At 50.4% G+C, this 19764-nt stretch overlaps 1 protein-coding gene across 1 annotated transcript in view; it reads right to left on the bottom strand.

Annotated features, from left to right (window-relative positions):
- Positions 1–19764, bottom strand: part of SULT2B1 (sulfotransferase family 2B member 1) — a 48516-nt gene that overhangs the window by 17206 nt on the left and 11546 nt on the right. The window contains exon 2 of the mRNA XM_003269739.4: positions 6390–6532. Coding sequence (XP_003269787.2) covers positions 6390–6532 — 143 coding nt within the window. The remainder of the gene's footprint in view (positions 1–6389; positions 6533–19764) is intronic.

The following is a 19764-nucleotide window of genomic DNA, read 5'->3' as shown; positions in this document are numbered from 1 at the left end:
GATAGTTTCAGCTTTTGGTCATTGCAAATAATGTGGCTATGAACATTGGTGTACAAATATCTGTTAGAGTCCCCCCACCTAACATTTAGTTCTTTTGGGCATATTCCTGGAAGTGGAACTGCTGAGTTAATATGGTAATTCTATCTTTAATTTTTTGAGGAAATGCCAAACTGTTTTCCATAGCAGCTGTACCATTCTGCATGCTCACCAACAGTGCACAAGGGTCCCATTTTCTCAACATCCTTTCTACACTTGGTATTTTCTTCTATTCTGTTTTTTTCTTTTATTTTTTATTTTTGAGACAGAGTTTTGCTCTTGTTGCCCAGGCTGGAGTGCAATGGCGTGATCTCGGCTCACTGCAACTTCCATCTCCAGGGTTCAAGCGATTCTCCTGCCTCAGCCTCCCGAGTAGCTGGGATTACAGGCATGCGCCACCACGCCCAGCTAACTTTGTATTTTTAGTAGAAATGGGGTTTCTCCATGTTAGTCAGGCTGGTCTCAAACTCCTGACCTCAGGTGATCTGCCTGCCTTGGCCTCCCGAAGTGCTGGGATTACAGGCATGAGCCACTGCGACTGGCCTATTCTGTTTTTTTTTTTTTCTTTTTTTTTTTGCGACAGAGTCTCGCTCTGTCGCCCAGGCTGGAGTGCAGTGGCGCGATCTCGGCTCACTGCAAGCTCCGCCCCTCCAGGTTTAAGCAATTCTCTGCCTCAGCCTCCGGAGTAGCTGGGATTACAGGCGCGTGCCACCACACCCGGCTAATTTTTTTGTATTTTTAGTAGAGACGGGGTTTCCATCTTGGCCAGGCTGGTCTTGAACTCCTGACCTAGTGATCCACACTCCTCGGCCTCCCAAACTGCTGGGATTACAAGCGTGAGCCACCGCGCCTGGCCGTTTATTTTTCCTACAAAAAAATTTTTTTAATAGAGACGGGGTCTTGCTATGTTGCCCAGGCTGGTCTTGAAATCCTGGGCTCAAGCAATCTTCCCACTTCGGCCTCCCAAAATGTTGGGATTATAGGTATGAGCCACTGCACCTGGCCACATGTTATTTTCTAAATAATAGCCACCTAATGTGTGCAAAAAATTCTCTCTCTCTCTGAGACATACTCTCACTCTGTCATCCAGGCTGGAGTTCAGTGGTGCAATCTCCGCTCACTGCAACCTCCACCTCCTGGGTTCAAGTGATTATTGAGCCTCAACCTCCTGAGTAGCTGGGATTCCAGGTGATGCCACCATGCCCGGCTGAAGTTTTTTTTTTTTTTTTTTTTCTGAGTAAGGGTCTCACTCTCTTCCCCAGGCTGGAGTGTTATGACACAATCATGGCTCACTGCAGCCTCAACCTTCTAGGCTCAGGTGATTCTCCCACCTCAGCCTCCCGAGTAGCTGGGACTACAGGCACGCACCACCACGCCTGGCTAATTTTTGTTTTTGTTTTTGTTTTTCTTTTTTTTTTTTTTGTAGAGATAGGATTTTGCCATGTTGCCCAGGCTGGTCTTGAACTCCTGGGCTTAAGCTATCCACTTGCCTTGGCCTCCCAAAGTGCTGGGATTACAGACAGGAAGATCGCTTGAGCCCAGGCATTCGAGACCAACCAGAGACCCTTATCGCTACAAAAATTAGCTGGGTGTGGTGGCTATTAGGGAGGCTGGGGTGGGAGCATCACTTGTGCCCAGGAGGTCGAAGTTGCAGTGAGCCATGATCTTCCCACTACACTTCAGCCTGGGCAACCGAGCAAGACCTTGTCTCCAGTAAATAAATCCCGGTTGATGCTAATCACTGGAGAAGATGTGGGGCAATAGAGGATCACCTATTGCTGGGAAGAATGGAAAAAGATAAACCCACTTTGGGCCGGCACGGTGGCTCATGCCTATAATCCCAGCACTTTGGGAGGCTGAGGTGGGTAGATTGACTGAGGTCAGGAGTTTGAAACCAGCTTGGCCAACATGGTGAAACCCTGTCTCTACTAAAAATACAAAAATTAGCTGGGCGTGGTGGTGGGCGGCTATAATCCCAGCTACTCAGGAGGCTGAGGCAGGAGAATCGCTTAAACCTGCGGAGGCAGAGGTTGTAGTGAACCGAGATCTCACCACTGCACTCCAGCCTGGGCAACAGTGAGACCCTGTCTCCATAAAAAACAAAGAAAACATATGTCCACATAAGAACCTGTGTGCAGGGCCCGGTGCGGAGGCTCACTCCTGTAATCCTAACACTTTGGGAGGCCAAGGAGGGAGAACTGCTTGAGCCCAGGAGTTTGAGACCAGTCTGGGCAACACAGTGAGATCTTGTCTGTGGAAAAAAAAAATGTTTTTTTAATTAGCTGGGCGTGGTGGTGTGCACCTGTCATCCCAGCTACTCAGGAGGCTCAGGTGGGAGGATAGCTTGAGCCCAGGAGGTCAAGGCTGCAATGAGCCGAGACTGCACCACTGCACTCCAGCCTGGGCGAAAGAGCGAGACCCTGCCTCAAAAAATAAAAATAGAAACAAGAACTTGCATGCAAGGCCAAGCACGGTGGCTCATGCCTGTAATCCCAGCACTTTGGGAGGCTTAGGCAGGCGGATCAACTGAGGTCAGGAGTTCAAGACCGGCCTGGCCAACATGGTGAAACCCCATCTCTACTAAAAATACAAAAATTAGCTGGGCGTGGTGGCAGGTGCCTGTAATTCCAACTGCTCAGGAGGCTGAGGCAGGAGAATCGCTTGAACCTGGGAGGTGGAGGTTGCAGTGAGCCAAGATTGTGCCATTGCACTCCAGCCTGGGGGTCAAGAGCAAGACTTTGTCTCAAAAAAAAAAAAAAAAAAAAAAAAGAAAGAAAGAAAAAAAAGGCCGGGCGCAGTGGCTCATGCCTGTAATCCCAGCACTTTGGGAGGCCAAGACGGGCGGATGATGAGGTCAGGAGATTGAGAGCATCCTGGCTAACACGGTGAAACCCTGTCTCTACTAAAAATACAAAAAATTAGCTGGGTATGGTGGTGGGTGCCTGTAGTCCCAGCTACTTGGGAGGCTGAGGCAGGAGAATGGCGTGAACCTGGGAGGCAGAGTTTGCAGTCAGCCAAGATCGCGCCACTGCACTCCAGCCTGGGCGACAGAGCGAGACTCCGTCTCAAAAAAAAAAAAAAAAAAAAGAACTTGCATGCAATGTTCATAGCAGCTTCATTCATAATAAGTCCCAGAGTGGAAATAATCCAAATGCTTATCAACTGATGAATAAATAAAATATAGTATATACATAACATAAAATATTATTGGACCATAAAAAAGAATGAGACTCTGACACATGCTACAATGTGGTTGAACCTTGACAACGTGATGCTCAGGAAGAAACCAGACACAAGAAGCCACATAGTGTAGATTTCATTTCCATGAAATGCCCAAAATAGAAAAATCCATAGAAACAGAATGGAGATTGGTGGTTACCAGGGCCCGAGGGGAGGGGATATGAGGATTGGGAGGTGATGGCTTATAGGTCTAGAGTTTCTTGTTGGATGATGATAATGTTCTTTATTTTTATTTTATTTTTTTTTGTTTTTTGAGACAGGGTCTCGCCCTATCGCCACGGGTGGAGTTCAGTGGTGCACTCTTGGCTCACTGCAACCTCCACCCCCCGGTTCCAAGCAATTCTCCTGCCTCAGCCTGCCGAGTACTGGGATTACAGGCACGCGTCACCATGCCTGGATAGTTTTTGCATTTTTAGTAGAGACGGGGTTTCACCATGTTGGCCAGACTGGTCTGGAACTCCTGACCTCAAATGATCCACCCGCCTCAGCCTCCCAAACTGGTGGGATTGCAGGCATGAGCCACCATGCCTGGCTCACTCAGTTTTTTGTTTTTGAGACAGTCTCTGCCACCCAAGCTGAAGTGCAGTGGGGTGAACGCGTCTTACTGCAACCTCCACCTCCCAGACTCAAGCAATCCTCGCATCTCAGCCTCCCAAGTAGCTGGGACTACAGGCATACACTACCGTGCCTGGCTAATTTTTGTATGTTTTGTAGAGATGAGGTCTCGCCATGTTGGCCAGGCTGCTCTCAAACGCCTAGGTTCAAGAGATCCTCCTGCCTCAGCCTCCCAAAATGTTGGGATTATGGGTATGAGCCACTGTGCTCAGCTGAAAATATTCTAAAATTGATTGTGGTAATGGATGACCAGCTCCATGCATATGGCAAAGTCATTGAATTGTACCTTTTTCTTTTTGTTGACACAGGGTCTCACTTTGTTGCCCAGGCTGAAGTGCAGTGGTGTGATCACAGCTCACTGCAGCCTCAACCTCTCCAGCTAAAGTGATGCTCCTGCCTCAGCCTCCCAAGTGGCTGGGACTACAGGCGCACACCACCATGCCTGGTTAATTTTTTTTTTTTTAGAGATTGGGTCTTGCTATGTTGTCCAGGCTGGCCTTGAACTCTTGGCCTCAAGTGATCCTCCTACTTCAGCCTCCCAAAGTGCTGAGATTACAGGCATGAGCCACTATGCCCCGCCTACCCTCTACTTTTCTTCACAGCATTTACTGCCGCCAGTCATAGTGTCACATTTTTATTTGTTGATTTATTTTCTGGGTTGCCCCAATACAATGTGAGCTCCATAAAGGCAGACATTTCAGTCTGTCTGGAGAGTTGCAGCCTTCTTTGTTCTTAGAACAGTGCCTGGCACATAATATGTGTTTAATAAACACTTGTTGGAGGAGGTGGGGAAGAGAGGAGAAAAAAGGCAAGGAAGAGTTTTTGTTATTTCCCTTTGGTCATTTAAATGCTACTTATTGACCGGGCTCACACCTGTAATCGCAGCACTTTGGGAGGCGGAGGTGGGCAGATCACAAGGTCAAGAGATCAAGACCATCCTGGCCAACATGGTGAAACCTCATCTCTACTAAAAATACAAAAATTAGCTGGGTGTGGTGGCACACGCCTGTAATCCCAGCTACTCAGGAGGCTGAGGCGGGAGAATCGCTTGAACCTGGGAGGCAGAGGTTGCAGTGAGCCGAGATCACGCCACTGTACTCCAGCCTGGGCAACAGAGCAAGACTCTGTCTCAAAAAAAAAAAAAAAAAAAGAAAAAAAAAGATGGCTCAGTGGCTCACACCTGTAATCCCAACACTTTGCGAGGCCAAGGCTGGTGGATCACGAGGTCAGGAGTTCAAGACCAGCCTGGCCAAGATGGTGAAACCCTGTCTCTACTAAAAATACAAAAAAATAAAAAATAAAAAATAAAAAGAAGTAGCCACGCGTGGTGGCAGGCACCTGTGATCCTAGCTACTTGGGAGGCTGAAGCAGAGAATTGCTTGAACTCGGGAGGCGGAGGTTACAGTGAGCCGAGATCGCACCACTACACTCCAGCCTGGGCGACAGAGAGAGACTCCATCACGAAAAAAAAATAGAGGGAGGTTTACCATGTTGCCCAGGTTCGTCTCAAACTCAAACACTCAAATTGTATATAATTCACCACTTTAAAGTATACAATTTAGCCAGGTGTGGTGGCTCATGCCTGTAATCCCAGCACTTTGGGAGGCTGAGGCAGGAAGATCGCTTGAGCCCAGGAGTTCAAGACCAGCCTGGGCAACATGATGAAACCCTGTCCCTACAAAAAACACAAAAGTTAGCCAGGCATGGTGGTGCACACCTGTGGTTCCAGCTACTCAGGAGGCTGAAGTGGGTGGATCACGTGAGTCCAGAAGGTCGAGGCTGAAATGAGCCAAGATTGTACCATCACACTGAAGCCTGGGCAGCAGAGCGAGACCTCCAAAAAAAAAAAAAAGTATACAATTTGGTAGTGACCAGCACCTGTAGTCCCAGCACTTTGGGAGGCCAAGATGGGAGGTTTGATGAGCTGATATTGCACCACTGCACCCCAGCCTGAATGACAGAGCAAGACCTTGTCTCAAAAAATAAAAATGGTCAGGTGTGGTGGCTCACGCCTGTAATCCCAGCACTTTGGGAGGCCAAGGCAGAAGGATCACTTGAGATCAGGAGTTCAAGACCAGCCTGGGCAATGTATCGAGACCCCATCTCTACCAAAAAGAAAAAAAGAAGAGAGAGAGAGGAAGGAACGAAGGAAGGAAGGAACGAAGGAAGGAAGGAAGGAAGGAAGGAAGGAAGGAAGGAAGGAAGGAAGGAAGGAAGGAAGAGAAAAGTAGAGGGTAAAGGGGACAGAGAGGGACAGAACGAGGACGCTATTTCATTCAGGGAGGTCAGGGAAGGCGAAGTGTTGAGAACTGACCTGGAGGGGAGAGGCTGGGCGCCGGGTGGGTATCCCTGGGAGGCTACTTCTGGCAGGGGCACCGCTCTGAACAGACCCAGCCCCGCTTTTCCTCCTCCCCTCCTTCTCGATGTGCCTTTCCTGTCCTCTGCCGCACCCCCACCCCACTCTCCCCAGCCCCCAACGCCCGCAGCCCAGCAGGTACCTGACTTGGGGTAGGTGATGATAAAGATGTCGTCGTCCCGCACATCTTGGGTATTCTCCGCCAAGCTGATGCTCTCGGGAGAGTACAGGCCGACGGGGAAGGGGACGCCCTTGTACCGGAAGTATTCACCTGGCAACTTCTGGCTGTGGAAAGGTGGGGGAGACGCCATGAGGGAGAGTAGGGAGGTGGGTGCTGGAGTTCTCAGGGCGGCGACACTCGGACCCTGGCAAGGAACTTCCTCCTCAGAGCCTCAGTCCCTCTCCTGTAAAGTGGTGACACTGTCCCTATAAACTTTATAAAGCTGGTCGGGCGCAGTGGCGCACTCCTGTAATCCCAGTACTTTGGGAGGCGGAGGCGGGTGGATCACCTGAGGTCAGGAGTTTGAGACCAGCCTGGCCAACATGGTGAAACCCCGCCTCTATTAAAAGACAAAAATCAGCCGGGCATGGTGGCGCCTGCCTGTAATCCCAGTTACTCCGGAGGCTGAGGCAGGAGAATCGCTTTAACCTAGGAGGCGGAGGTTGCAGTGAGCCAAGATCACGGCACCATTGCACTCCAGTTTGGGCGACAAGAGCAAAACTCCATCTCAAAATATATATAAATATATATATATATTTTAATTTTAAATAGTCAATAAAAAGATATCAGGCGCGGTGGCTCACACCTGTTGTCCCAGCACTTTGGGAGGTCAAGGCGGGTGGATCACGAGGTCAGGAGGTGGAGGTTGCAGTGAGCTGAGATGGCGCCACTGCACTCCAGCTTGGGCCAACAGAGTGAGACTTCATCTCAAAAACAAAAACAAAAACAAAAATTAGCCGGGTGTGGTGGTGGGCACCTGCAATCCCAGCTACTTGGGAGGCTGAAGCAGGAGAATTGCTTGAATCCAAGAGGTGGAGGTTGCAGTGAGCCGAGACTGCGCCATTGCACTCCAGCACCCAGGGGACAGAGCGAGACTCTGCCTCAAAAAAAAAAAAAAAAAAAAAGGTTAAAACAGAGCCTAGCTCATAGTCTGCATTCCATAACTTTGAGCTCAAATTATTATGATTATTTCATGCAGTAGCAGGCACCGCGGGGCCTTATGTGAACTCAGAGGAGGCCTGCCTAGCACAGCCTTGTGCACACAGTAGGCTTTCAATAAACTGCAGTGACTTTGTTGGTTCGATGATGTCATCAGTTATCCCATAGGTTGAGCGTGGGCGTGGAATTAGTGATGATGTCATCGGTTACCAGGCAAATTTAGTCCAGTGGGCAGGCGCAGTGAGGTAATCAGTTTTCAGGAGGATTAGCCACTGAGCGCCTGCTGGGCCTTGGCTGGGCTTCCGTAGGTCCTACTTGCCCTTTCTGTGCCTTGGGCAGCGGACCTCACTTCTTTGATCCTCAGTTTCCTCATCTGTCATGTGAGGATAAGAGCAATCTCTGCTTTGAGGTTTTAATCCTACTTGGGGATTCAATGGGATAATATATTTTAAGTGCTTGGCTCCCGATACATTTATCAGGAAACGGAAGCTGTGTTTAGCATTATTTTAGTCTTTGATCTGGCCAACAGCTCCTTGAGGGAGAAATCTCCTTCCCAGCTTACAGGAGAGGAAAACCCAAATGCCAACAAGAAAAGACCCTGTGCCCTTGGAGAGGCCCTGAAGGAATAAATGAACGAATAGGAGGGCATCTTGCCCATTCTTCTTCGCACCTACAATCTCCAAATCGGGGGTCCCACCCCCACTCCCCAGAGGCCAGGGTGGAGCTCATAGTGCTGGGACTTGTTGGTGTTCAACCAGTGTTTGATTGGATGAGTGTAGGAAGGAAGGAAGGAATGAAGGGGTTTACCAGGACAAAAAGGAAAGTCAGAGACACGTATGGCTTTCAGCTGCTATAGCAGTTCTCAGCCCTGGGTGCTGCGGACACTTTGAAAACTCCTCAAGGGCTGGGCACAGTGGCTCACACCTGTAGTCCCAGCACTTTGGGAGGCCAAGACAGGAGGATTACTTGAGGCCAGGAGTTCGAGACCAGCATGAGCAACATAGTGAGAACACTGTCTCTGTATAAAAATAAAAAATGAGCCGAGTGTAGTAGCATACACGTGTAGTCCCAGCTACTTGGGAGTCTGAGGCAGGGGGATCAATTGGGCCAGGAGTTTGAGGCTGCAGTGAGCTGAGACTGCACCACTGCACTCCAGCCTGGGTGACAGAGTGAGACCCTGCCTCTAGTAACAAACATACAAACAAACCAGTTGTCGTGCAGTGGGTGGGGTAGAATTGGGCTCTCGGTGTAGCTTCCATTGCTATAGAGGGAAGCGATTTGGCTGCGGCCACACGAGGACTGAACAGAGCTGGGATTTGAACCCAAGCTGCGGTGGCCTCTTAGCCCTGTAGACTCAGTCCCTCCTTCCCCATGAACCCCACAGTCCAGCCAAGACCTCCAAATGCACCGAGCAGTAGTCCTACCTCTGGGCCCCTGGAGCTGCTGTTCCTGCTCCTGGAAATGCCCCCCGACCCTGCCACTCTCTGGGCCTGAGCGCAGAGCCAGAAGCTCCCCCACCCCCCACCCATGCACCTACGTGGCTGCATTCTCACATTCCTAAAACAGGTAGCCTGCGCCTGCCGTCTACCTCGTAAAACAAATCTGGCCCCAGGACGAACTTCTCTACACCTGGGTCACAGGCCTGTTTGTTCCCACAAAACATGTCCAGGGCCTGGCGTGCTGATATCGCTCGATTTGAGTGGAGGAATGAAAGGGACAATTAAGCCAGCGAGAGGCCGGGGGCAGGGACAGGAGATAGAGTTCCAGGTGGGTGGCCACAGCAGGCAGGTGATCACCAGGAATGACTCAGCCTCCTGGAGGGCAAATGGCTCTGCCTGCGAGCCCCCTGGACATGTGACTTTTTTTTTTTTTTTTTTTTTGAGATGGAGTCCTGCTCTGTCACCAGGCTGGAGTGCAGTGACACGATCTCGGCTCACTGCAACCTCCGCCTTCCAGGTTCAAGCGATTCTCCTGCCTCAGACTCCCGATTAGCTGGGACTACAGGTGCCTGTCATCATGCCTGGCTGATTTTTGTATTTTTAGTAGAGATAGGGTTTCACCATGTTGGCCAGGCTGCTCTCAAACTCCTGACCTCAGGTGATCTGCCCGCCTCAGCCTCCCAAAGTGCTGGAATTCCAGGCATGAGCCACCGTGCCGGGCAGACATGCAACTCTTAAAGGCCCAACTTCCCAGCCCTCCTGCCTCCCTCCTCCACGGCCTACTGGGTCCTGGTTCCCTCTCTGTCCCTGCATTCCTGCCCACCTCAGGCCTTCTCCTCTCCCTGTGGGCCCTTGACTCAGCCTCCTCCAGGTCTTCTCTGCTGCCCCTCCTCTGCTCCCAGCCCTCCTGTGACACCTCAGTGCCCTCAGGTCAAAGCCTAGGGCACTGCCTCCTCCTCTGGCCTCCTTCCTGCAGACACCAGCTCTAGGCACGCCCATTTTCCGCTCTCTGAGTGCCTTTCCCACCTCCTCCTTCCACTTCGACACAGGTCAGATGTCACCCTCTTTTTTTTAATTTTTTTTTGAGACGGAGTCTTGCTCTGTTGCCCAGGCTATAGTGTAGTGGTATGATCTCGGCTCACTGCAACCTCTACCTTCCTGGGTTCAAGCTATTCTCCTGCCTCAGCCTCCCTAGTAGCTAGCACTACAGGTGTGTGCCATCACGCCTGGCTAATTTTTGTATTTTTAGTAGAGACGAGGTTTCACCGTGTTAGCCAGGATGGTCTTGGTCTCCTGACCTCATGATCCGCCCACCTCGGCCTCCCAAAGTGCTGGGATTACAGGCGTGAGCCACAGCTCCCAGCACAGATGTCACCCTCTAAATGCAGACCTTCTAGACCAATAGCCTCCTTGCCCCAGGAGATGGGGCCACAGCCTCCTTAAACCTCTGAATTCCCTCTGCCCATCCCCCTCCAATCCCAGGAAAGGGCCTGGCACCAGGAGGGGAGCCACCTGTACAGAAACTCTATGCCAAGAACATGCATGATCCTAGACTTCTCCCAGAACCTCACGAAGTGGGTAGTGAGAGGACCACTTCGTGCTCCAAGAAATGAAGGCCCAGAGAGGTTAATATAGTCCCCTAAGGTCACACAGCAGCCATCATAGTTTTCATTAAACACAAGTGCAGCTGGGCGCGGTGCCTCATGCCTCTTGTCCTCATCTTTTTCAAGTCTTTGTTCCACATGTCACCCCTTATCATGAGGGCTACCCCAGAGCATCCTGTTCACAGCTAGACCCCCTGCACCCTCTTCCCCTGCTCTGCCTACCATCACACCTGTCACTCCTGAGCTACTCTACAGTTGACATACGACATTGATGGTTTATTGACCATCTTCTCTGCTTGCATGTAAGCTCCATGAGCCTGGGAATTTAAAAAATCCGGGTTTTTTTTGTTGTTGTTGTTCTGTCTTGTTTGCCAATGTACCTAAAGCACTCTCAGCAGAGCCTGGCACCAGGGAGGTGCTTGTCAATATTTATTGAAGGACCCAGGCAGGAGGATCGCTTGAAGCCAGGAATTCAAGACCAGCCTGGGCAGGCTGGGCACAGTAGCTCACCCCTGTAATCCCAGCACTTTGGGAGGCCGAGGTGGGTGGATCACTCGAGGCCAGGAGTTCAAGACCAGCCTGGCCAACATGGTGAAACCCCATCTCTACTAAAAATACAAAAATTAGCTGGGCATGGTGGCAGGCGCCTCTAATCTCAGCTACTTGGGAGGCTGAGGCAGGAGAATCGCTTGAACCCGGGAGGCAGAGGTTATAGTGTGCCGAGATCACATCACTGCACTCCAGCCTGGGGACACAGCGAAACTCCATCTCAAAAAAAAAAAAAAAAAAAAAAATTAGCCAGGCATGGTGGCCTGTACCTGTAGTCACAGCTGCTCAGGAAGCTGAGGTGGGAAGATCACTTGAGCCCAGAGTTCAAGGCTACAGGGAGCTATGATCTCACCGCTGTGCTCCAGCCTGGGTGACAAAGCAAGACCTCATCTCTAAAAATAATAATAGGCCAGGCGTGGTGGCTCATGCCTATAATCCCAGCACTTTGGGAGGCTGAGGTGGGCGGATCACCTGAGGTCGGGAGTTCGAGACCATCCTGGCTAACATGGTGAAACCCCCGTCTCTACTAAAAATACAAAAAATTAGCCAGGCGTGGTGGCGGGCGCCTGTAGTCCCAGCTACTCGGAAGGCCGAGGCAGGAGAATCTTGAACCTGGGAGACAGAGGTTGCAGTGAGCCGAGATCGCGCCACTGCACTCCAGCCTGGGGAACAGAGTGAGACTCTGTCTCAAAAAAAAAAAACAGAAAACAAAAACCAGTGAAAACCAGAGTCACTCTCCCTTCTGGGCGTTTGTCCAAGAGAAATGGAAGCTTGTATGTTCAAACAAACATCTACACTTGACCCTCATCTACACTCAGGTTTATAGCCACTTTACTCATAATTGCCAAACCCTGGGAACAGCTCAAACGTCCTTCCATAGGTAAGTGGATAAATAGCAGTATGTCTGTGCCATGCGATACTACTCAGCGATGAAAAAGAACTGGCCGGGCTTGGTGGCTCACACCTGTAATCCCAGTACTTTGGGAGGCCGAGGCAGGCAAATCACCTGAGGTCAGGAGTATGAGACCAGCCTGGCCAACATGGCGAAACCCCGTCTCTAATAAAATACAAAAATTAGCTGAGTGTAGTGGTGCACGCCTGTAATCCCAGCTTTTTGGGAGGCTGAGGCAGAAGAATCACTTGAACCTGAGAGGTGGAGGTTGCAGTGAGACCAGATCGCGCCATTGCACTCCAGCCTGGGCAACAAGAGTGAAACTCCGCCTCAGAATAAAAAAGAAAAAGAAAAAAAAAGAACAAACCAGAGGTTCCCACAGCCACAGGGAAGGCTCTCCCAGGCATTGCGCTGAGAGAAAGAGCCAGACTTGGAAGGTAAACTGTGTAGTTCCATCTCTGACTGTGGTTGGCCGAATCACAGCCTCCAATGATGTTCTCGTCCTAATCCTTGAAATCGGAGACTGTGTTCCACAAATGGCCAAACGGATTTTGCAGATGTAATTAATAATCTTGACGAGGCGGCTCATGCCTCTAATCCCAGCACTTTAGGAAGCCGAGACGGGTGGATCACTTGACATCAGGAGTTTGAGACCAGCCTTGGCAACATGGTGAAACTCCATCTCTACTAAAAATACAAAATTAGCCAGGCGTGGTGGCGCATGCCTATAATCCCAGCTCCTCAGGAGCCTGAGGCAAGAGAATCACTTTAACCTGGGAGGCGGAGGTCACAGTGAGCTGGGATAGTGTCACTGCACTCCAGCCTGGGTGACAGAGTGAGTCTGTGTCTCAGAAAAAAATAAAAAATCTTGAGGCCAGGCATGGTGGTTCATGCCTGTAATCCCAACACTTTGGGAGGCCGAGATGGGAGGATTGCTTGAGGCCAGGAGTTCAAGACCAGCCTGGGCTACACAGAGCGAGACCCCAATCTCTTAAGAAAATAAGAAAAAAAAGAAAGAAAACTCCTGGGCTCAAGCGATCCTCCCACCTCAGCCTCCTAAAGTGCTGGGATTACAGGTGTCACTGAGTCCAGTGGGTTGCAATTTTAGATAAAAATTTATCTAAAATTTATCTCATATATATATATATATATTTTTTTTTTTGAGACGGAGTCTCGCTCTGTCGCCCAGGCTGGAGTGCAGTGGCGCAATCTCGGCTCACTGCAAGCTCTGCCTCCTGGGTTCACGCCATTTTCCTGCCTCAGCCTCCCGAGTAGCTGGGACTACAGGCGCCCACCACCACGCCCAGCTAATTTTTTGTATTTTTAGTAGAGACGGGGTTTCACTGTGTTAGCCAGGATGGTCTCGATCTCCTGACCTCGTGATCCGCCCGCCTCAGCCTCCCAAAGTGCTGGGATTACAGGCGTGAGCCACCGTGCCCGGCCTAAAATTTATCTAATATTTAATCTAAAATGTGTCATTTATCTAAATGCTAAATGCTCCTAGAACGGCGGAGTCAGGGATGCCCCTCTGGGAACCCGACATCTGAGCAGAGACTGAAGGTAGCGAGAGAGGGAGCGGTGTGTGGGGACCAGAAGGAAGACTGCGCGCAAAGGAAGTGAGCGGTGGGCTGCTGGGATTCTGGGGTCTGAATGGGGCTGGAGCTGGGGGGCCCTGAGCGGCCCACCCTTCCAGGAATGCGATCCGACAGCATGAGGGATTTCTCATCAGCCCTGGCGGTGCTGCTGACTCACTGCCGGCGTCTGTGATCAACTCGCCTTTGGAGAGAGAGCATTGCCAAGACTCCCCAACACCAGCCTGAACTGGGTTCAATGCACTTCACTCCCAGGACGCGCCGAGCAGTGTCCCAGCGCCCTGCCCTGCCTCTGTCCAGGCTGTTCTCCCCGCCAGGCTCTCCCTCACTCATCTCCGGACAGGCTTGCACTTGGAGCCCATCTGTGCAGGCGTCCCCAGCTCAACCTCTCAGCAGGATGACTCACCCTTGGCCGTGGCGCAGAGATACTCTCTCGGCAGGAGTGTGACTGGCATAACCTCTTAGGGAGATCGTTTGGGAACATTTACAGGATTCAAGGCCAGCTCCTTCTCTGTCTTCAGGGCTTGGGTCTTCCCTGACCACCTTGGCTAAAGCAAGAGACCTCCCACCCCGTGCACATTACTGCCCATCTCCGCATCCTGCTGGCCTCTTTTGCAGCCCTTTTTAATACCTTTTTTTTTTTTTTTTTTTTGAGTTGGAGTCTCACTCTGTTGCACAGGCTGGAGTGCAGTGGCTTGATCTTGGCTCATTGCACCCTCGACCTCCACCCTCGAGCTCCTGGGCTCAAGCGATCCTCCCACCTCAGTTTCCCCAGTAGCTGGGACTACAGGTGTGTGCCACCACACTCGGCTAATTTTTTAATTTTTTGTAGAGACAGAGGTCTCGCTATGTTGCCCAGACTGGTTTTGAACTCCTGGGCTGGTGGGGTTCTCCTGACTTGGCCTCCCAAAGTGCTGGGATTACAGGCATAAGCCACCGTGCCCTGCTTATTTTTATTTTTTGGATACAGGGCCTTGCTCCGTTGCTCAGGCTGGAGTGCAGTGATGAGGTCACAGCTTACTGCAGCCTCAGTCTCCCAGGCTCAAGTGATTTTCCTGCCTCAGCCCAGCCTCCTGAGTAGCTGGGACTACAGGCATACACCACCACACCTGGCTAATGTTTACATTTTTTGTAGAGATAGAGTCTCACCACATTGCTCAGATTGGTCTTGACCTCCCGGGCTCAAGCGACCCTCCCACCTCAGCCTCCCAGAGTGCTGGGGTTACAGGCGTGAGCCACCGCACCTGGTCTGTTGCCTTCTTTAAATCTGCCCTCCCCACTAACAGGAGAGCTGGGAAGTGGCAGAATTTTTCCCTGTGCCATGTCCTACCTTAAAAGCCAATGTCCGACACACAGGTCACACTGTGTTCTTTTGTTGTTGTTGTTGAGACGAGTCTCGTTCTGTTGCCCAGGCGTGATCTTGGCTCACTGCAACCTCTGCCTCCTGGGTTCAAGCGATTCTCCTGCCTCAGACTCCTGAGTAGCTGAGATTACAGGCGTGCACCACCACGCCTGGCTAATTTTTGTATTTTTAGTAGAGACGGGGTTTCTCCATGTTGGTCAGGCTGGTCTCAAACTCCTGACCTCGTGATCTGCCCGCCTCGGCCTCCCAAAGTGCTGGGATTACAAGCGTGAGCCACCATGCCCGGTTAAACACTGTGTTCTATTTGCCAGATCCCCAAATGAACCTGACCCCCTAGAAACATAAGGAATAGACAGATGCCCTTGAGGAAGCGCGCAGTGAAACATATCCCAGGGCGATCATGGCAATGATATTCCAAGAGGGGCCAGAAACAATAGGGAATGGGGTAAATGAGTCTGGACCTGGAAAAACGCTGGAATTCAGCCACTCAAAAGGAGTTTACATCTTGACAGGGACTTGGGTTATACATACATCTCTCCCTCTCTCTTTTTTTTTTTTTTTTTGAAACAGAGTCTTGCTCTATCGCCCAGGTTGGAGTGCAGTGACACAATCACGGCTCACTGCAATCAGCACCTCCCAGGTTCAAGCGATTCTCATGTCTCAACTTCCCAAGTAGCTGGGATTACAGGTGTGCGCCAATACGTCCCTCTAATTTTTTTTTTTTTTTTTTGATAGAGTCTCACTGTGTCACCAAAGTTGGAGTGCAGTGGCACAATTTCGGCTCACTGCAACCTCTGCCTCCCAGGTTCAAGTGATTCTCCCATCTCAGCCTCCTGACTAGCTGGGATTACAGGAGCACACCACCACGCCCAGCTAATTTTTTATATTTTAGTAGAGACCGGGTTTTACCATGTTGCCCAGGCTGGTCTGGAACTCCTGAGCTCAGGCAGTCCATCCGCCTCAGACTCCCAAAATGCTAGAATTACAGGTGTGAGCCACCACGCCCGGCACATCCCTCTAATTTTTGTATTTTTAGTAGTGATGGGGTTTCGCCATGTTGGCCAGGAAGGTCTCAAACTCCTGGCCTCAAGCGATCCACCAGCCTTGGCCTGCCAAAGTGCTGGGTTTACAGGCATGAACCATTGCGCCCAGCCGTACATATATTTCTCAAAATGAGCATGCTTTAGGCTGGGTGCGGTGGCTCATGCCGTGATCCCAGCATTTTGGGAGCCCAAATGCTCCCAAAATGGGAAGCAAAGTGGGAAGATCGCTTGAGCCTAGGAGTTTGAGACCAGCCTAGACAATATAGTGAGACTCCGTCTCTACAAATAACAATAAAAAAATTAGGCCAGGTGCAGTGGCTCATACCTGTAATCCCAGCACTTTGGGAGGCCAAGGCAGGCAGATCATGAGGTCAAGAGTTCGACACCAGGAGTTCGAGACCAGCCTGGCCAACAGAGTGAAACCCTGTCTCTACTAAAAATACGAAAATAGCTGGGTGTGGTGGTGTGTGCCTGTAGTCCCAGCTACTTGGGAGGCTGAGATGGGAGAATCGCTTGAACCCAGGAGGCAGAGGTTGCAGTGAGCCAAGATCACGCCATTGCACTCCAGCCTGGGTAACAGACTGAGACTCCACCTAAAAAAAAAAAAAAAAAAAATTAGCCTGGTGTGGTGGTGTGTGCCTGTTCTCTCAGCTACTTGGGAGTCTGAGGTGGAAGGATTGCCTGAGCTGGGGAGGTCAAGGCTTCAGTGAACCGTGGTTGTACCACTTAGGTGACAGGGCAAGATCCTGTCTCAAAAACCAACCAACAAACAAAAAACTAGCACGCTTTAGATTTGTGTGGTTTACTGTAGGTAAACTTCTATTAAAACAAACAAACAAACAAACAAACAAAAAAACCACTAGCTAGGTGCAGTGGCTCACATCTGTAATCTCAGCACTTTGGGAGGCCGAGGCAGGCAGATCACCAGAGGTCAGGAGTTTGAGACTAGCCTGGCCAACATGGCGAAACCCCATCTCTACTAAAAATACAAAAATTAGCCAGGCATAGTGGTGCACACCTGCAATCCCAGCTACTCGGGAGGCTGAGGCAGGACAATCGCTTGCATCTGGGAGGTGGAGGTTGCAGTGAGCCAAGATCTACCCATTGCACTTCAGCCTAGGTGACAGAGGGAGATTCCATCTCTCTCTCTCCATCTCTCTGTTTCTCTCTCTCTCTCTCTCACATACACACAAACACACATACACACACAAACCCATAAACAAATACTGAAGTAGTTAATAATATGCAGCCTGGAATGTTTGGGGTGAAACATTCAGATGTCTGTAACTTACTTTGAAATGCATCAAAAGTAAGGATTAGGCTGGGCGCCGTGACTCATGCCTGTAATCCCAGCTCTTTGGGAGGCCTACAGAGGCGGATCATCTGAGGTCAGGTGTTCGAGACCAGCCCGTCTAACATGGCGAAACCCTGTCTCTACTAAAAAAAACAAAAATTAGGCTGGGCGCAGTGGCTTATTCCTGTAATCCCGGCACTTTGGGAGGCTGAGGCAGGTGTATCATCAGTCCAGGCGTTCAAGACCAGCCTGACCAATATGGTGAAACACAATCGCTACTAAAAATACAAAAATTAGCCAGGCATGGTGGCGCGCACCTGTAGTCCCAGCTACTGGGGAGGCTGAGGCAGGAGAATCGCTTGAACCTGGGAGGCAGAGGTTGCAGTGAGCCGAGATCACGCCATTGCACTGTAGCCTGGGCAACAGAGTGAAACCCCATCTCAAAACAACAACAACAACAAACCCAGAAGGATTGATAGATGGCTAGAGGGATGCAAAGATCTGTGATAAAACAAGTACTCTATAATAAAATTTAAGTGTATCCTGAGAGGGACACTGTAAAAAAGAAAAAAATTAAAAAAATTTTAAAAACCCCAAATTTTAGTGGTGGTGGGTTTAGGGGTGTTCATAGGGTAATCCTTCCATTGTTCTTGTAAGTTTCTCTTCTTTCTCTTTCTTTTTTTTTTTTTTTGAGATGGAGTCTCGCTCTGTCCCCCAGGCTGGAGTGCTGTGGCGCAATCTCGGCTCACTGCAAACTCCGCCTCCCGGGTTCACACCATTCTCCTGCCTCAGCCTCCCAAGTAGCTGGGACTATAGGTGCCTGCCACCATGCCCGGCTAATTTTTTGTATATTTAGTAGAGACAGGGTTTCACCGTGTTAGCTAGGATGGTCTCGATCTCCTGACCTCATGATCCGCCCGCCTCGGCCTCCCAAAGTGCTGGGATTACAGGCGTGAACCACCGCGCCCGGCCATGTTTTTGTAAGTTTTGAAAAACTTCATAATAACAGGTTGGGAGGAGGAGGTGGCATTTATTTGGCAAGATGTCTGAGATATTACAAAGAACGGAAAAGCAAGGGTGGAGCCAGATAGAAAGTCGTATCTTAGTTATGTAAAAAAGTAATCCGGGCACAGTGGCTCACATCTGTAATTACAGCACTTTGGGAGGCTGAGGTAGGAGGATTGCCTGAGCCTAGGAGTTCTAAACTGCGGTGATCTATGATGGTGCCACTGCACCTTTTGAGACGGAGTCTCGCTCTGTTGCCCAGGCTGGGGTACAGCAGTGCCACCTTGGCTCACTGCAACCTCCACCTCCCGGGTTCAAGTGACTCTCCTGTCTCAGTCTCCCAAGTAGCTGGGATTACAGGTGCCTACCACCACATCTGGCTAATTTTTGTATGTGTGTGTGTGTGTTTTTTTTTTTTTTAGACGGAGTTTCGCTCTTGTCGCCTAGGCTGGAGTGCAATGGCATGATCTCAGCTCACCGCAACCTCCACCTCCCGGGTTCAAGCGATTCTCCTGCCTCAGCCTCCCAAGTAGCTGGGACTACAGGCATGGCCACCACGCCCAGCTAATTTTTGTATTTTTAGTAGAGACGGGGTTTCACCATCTTGGCCAGGCTGGTCTCGAACTCCTGACCTCATGATCCACCCGCCTTGGCCTCCCAAAGTGCTGGGATTACAGGCATGAGCCACTGCGCCCGGCCAATTTTTGTATGTTTAGTAGAGACGGGGTTTCACCATGTTGGCCAGGCTGGTCTCGAACTCCTGACCTCGGGTGTCCTGCCCACCTTGGCCTCCCAAATTGCTGGGGTTACAGGCGTGAGCCACCGCGCCCAACCAGACTCTGTCTCTAAAAAGATAAAAAATAAAGAATAAATTATTTTCCTTTTGAGGAAAGGCACACATCGCTAGTGAATTTTGACACACACATACCCTGTGCTATCCAACCCCGTCTTGCATGTTCTGGAACTGTCACGTTATAGAAGAGGTCCAGCCCCCAGACACTTTCCTTGCATCTGGTCTCTTATTTATTTATTTATTTTTCAGACGGAGTCTCGCTCTGTCCCCCAGGCTGGAGTGCAGTGGTGTGATCTCGGTTCACTGCAACCTTGCCTCCTGGGTTCAGGCAATTCTTCCTCAGCCTCCCAAGTAGCTGGGACTTCAGGCACCCGCCACCACGCCTGGCTCATTTTTTGTGTGTATTTTAGTAGAGATGGGGTTTCACCATGTTGGCCAGGATGGTCTTGATCTCCTGACTTCGTGATCAACCCACCTTGGCCCAGTCTTCTTCTTCTTCTTCTTTTTTTTTTTTTTTTTTGAGAGGAAGTCTCTGTTGCCCAGGCTGGGGTTCAATGGCATCAACTTGGCTCACTGCAACCTTACCTCCCATGTTCAAACGATTCTCCTGCCTCAGCCTCCTGAGTAGCTGGGATTACAGGCATGTGCCAACACGCCCAGCTAATTTTTGTATTTTTAGTAGAGATGCAGTTTCGCCATGTTGTTCAGGCTGGTCTTGAACTCCTGGCCTCAAGTGATCCACCCACCTCGGCCTCCCAAAGTGCTGGGATTACAAGCGTGAGCC

This window comes from Nomascus leucogenys, chromosome 10 (genome assembly GCF_006542625.1).
Source record: "Nomascus leucogenys isolate Asia chromosome 10, Asia_NLE_v1, whole genome shotgun sequence".
Lineage (NCBI taxonomy): Eukaryota > Metazoa > Chordata > Mammalia > Primates > Hylobatidae > Nomascus > Nomascus leucogenys.
This window is presented reverse-complemented; position numbering and strand designations above follow the sequence as displayed.